General features: G+C 48.0%; 1 protein-coding gene across 1 annotated transcript in view; it reads right to left on the bottom strand.

The window, feature by feature from the left end:
* Positions 1-8: 8 nt before the first annotated feature.
* ccdc112 (coiled-coil domain containing 112) overlaps positions 9-1,805 on the bottom strand; it is a 17,394-nt gene continuing 15,597 nt past the window's right edge. The window contains 2 exon segments of the mRNA XM_015374278.1: positions 9-166; positions 1,028-1,109. Of these exon segments, the coding sequence (XP_015229764.1) occupies positions 9-166; positions 1,028-1,109 (240 nt within the window).

Here is a 1,805-nt window from a genome sequence, read left to right as displayed (position 1 = left end):
AAGAGCTGTCACAGAAGCTGGAGCTCATCCTGAAACTTACTCTGGATGTGACGGTACAGGAAGTGCGGCAGTCCGAGGAGGTGAAGACACAGGTTAACAAGCAGGGAGAGCGAGTCTGTGCTGTCCAAGAAGTGGCGCAGAAACATGGCGGCGCGCGGGTTAAAGACTGGAGACAGCGCAAGGACAAGCAGAAATATAAAGACAGTGACCGCAGGAAATGTGGACGGTGCGGCAAAACACCGCATAGCCAACATGATAAGTGTCCCGCAAAACAGTCCACCTGCAACAGATGTGGAAAAAAGGGTCACTGGGAAAGAGCATGCAGAAGCAGGCTGGTGAGTGAAGTTACAGAGGATGATGAACAAAATAAACATTATTACCTGGGCTCAGTTAATGGTACATCAGAAAATGATGATGAATGGACAGTAACACTGGATATTGAAAATAAGCCAGTAAAGTTTAAAATTGACTCTGGAGCTGACTGCAGTGTTATGAGTGAGACTGTGTATAAAACACTTGAGCCAAAGAGAATCCTATACAAGACAAAGAAACTACTGAGTGGTCCTGGGGGTGGTTTGAACTGTTTGGGGCAGTTTACCACACAGACTGTATACAAGGGCAAAGCATACATGTTCAGGCTTTATGTTATTTGAGGTGAGAGTGTGAACAACCTGCTCAGTAGGCCAACATCTTTAGCAATGGGACTAATAAAGCGAGTGTATGAGGTCCGAACCAGTGAACAGGAGTTTGGCCTACTGAAAACACAGCCTGTGAAAATTGCACTGTAGGATAATGCTCAGCCCTATGCAGTAGCTACAGCACGCCGGGTCCCCATACCCCTATTAAAAGCAGTGAAGGAGGAGCTGGACCGAATGGAGACAAATGACATCATCGAGGCTGTAACAGAACCAACGGAGTGGTGTGCACCGATGGTGCCGGTCCCGAAAAAGAATGGAAAAGCACGCATCTGTGTTGACCTGAAGAGACTAAATAAAGCTGTTAAGAGAGAGAGGTTCATTCTGCCCACAGCGGAAGAGATGATAGCCCAGCTGGGTGGGTCCACAGTTTTTTCTTCTCTGGACGCAGCTTCTGGATTTTGGCAGATCCCTCTGGACAAGGACAGCCAGAGACTAACCACTTTCATAACACCTTATGGAAGATATTGCTTCAAGCGTCTCCCTTTTGGGATCACAAGCGCGCCAGAAATATTCCAAAGGAAAATGGGAGAGACTCTCGAAGGGCTGCAGGGAGTTGCAGTCTATATGGATGACATCATCGTCTTCGGGAGGGACATGAGAGAGCACAATGAGCGCCTGCAGAAAGTAATGGCACGTCTGGAGTCAGCAGGCCTGAAGTTAAACACAGAGAAATGCACATTGAGAAAGACTGAGTTACATTTCCTGGGCCAGGTAATCAACAAAGATGGTGTGCGACCTGTCACCTGACCCAGAAAAAGTGTCAGCTATCAATAAGCTTGCCCCACCTGAGAGCATCCAAGAGCTGAGGAGAGCCCTTGGTATGATAAACTATTTAGGGAAATATATTCCTGACCTCGCCACAGTGGGCCAACCACTGTATGAACTGCTAAAGTCAACATCAGTCTGGGTTTGGGGTCCTGCGCAGCAGGCAGCCTTCGACAGAATCAAGGAGCTTCTCACAACATCACCTACTCTGATGTACTATGATGCTAACAGGAGCACTGTAGTCTCAGCTGATGCTAGCAGCTATGGAGTGGGCGGTGTCCTGTTACAGCTCCATGGTGAAGACTGGAGACCAGTGGCATTCTGTTCAAGACGGTTAAGCGA

The sequence above is a fragment of the Cyprinodon variegatus genome, unplaced genomic scaffold, assembly GCF_000732505.1.
Source record: "Cyprinodon variegatus isolate N-32 unplaced genomic scaffold, C_variegatus-1.0 Scaffold100, whole genome shotgun sequence".
In the NCBI taxonomy this organism is placed as follows: domain Eukaryota; kingdom Metazoa; phylum Chordata; class Actinopteri; order Cyprinodontiformes; family Cyprinodontidae; genus Cyprinodon; species Cyprinodon variegatus.
This window is presented reverse-complemented; position numbering and strand designations above follow the sequence as displayed.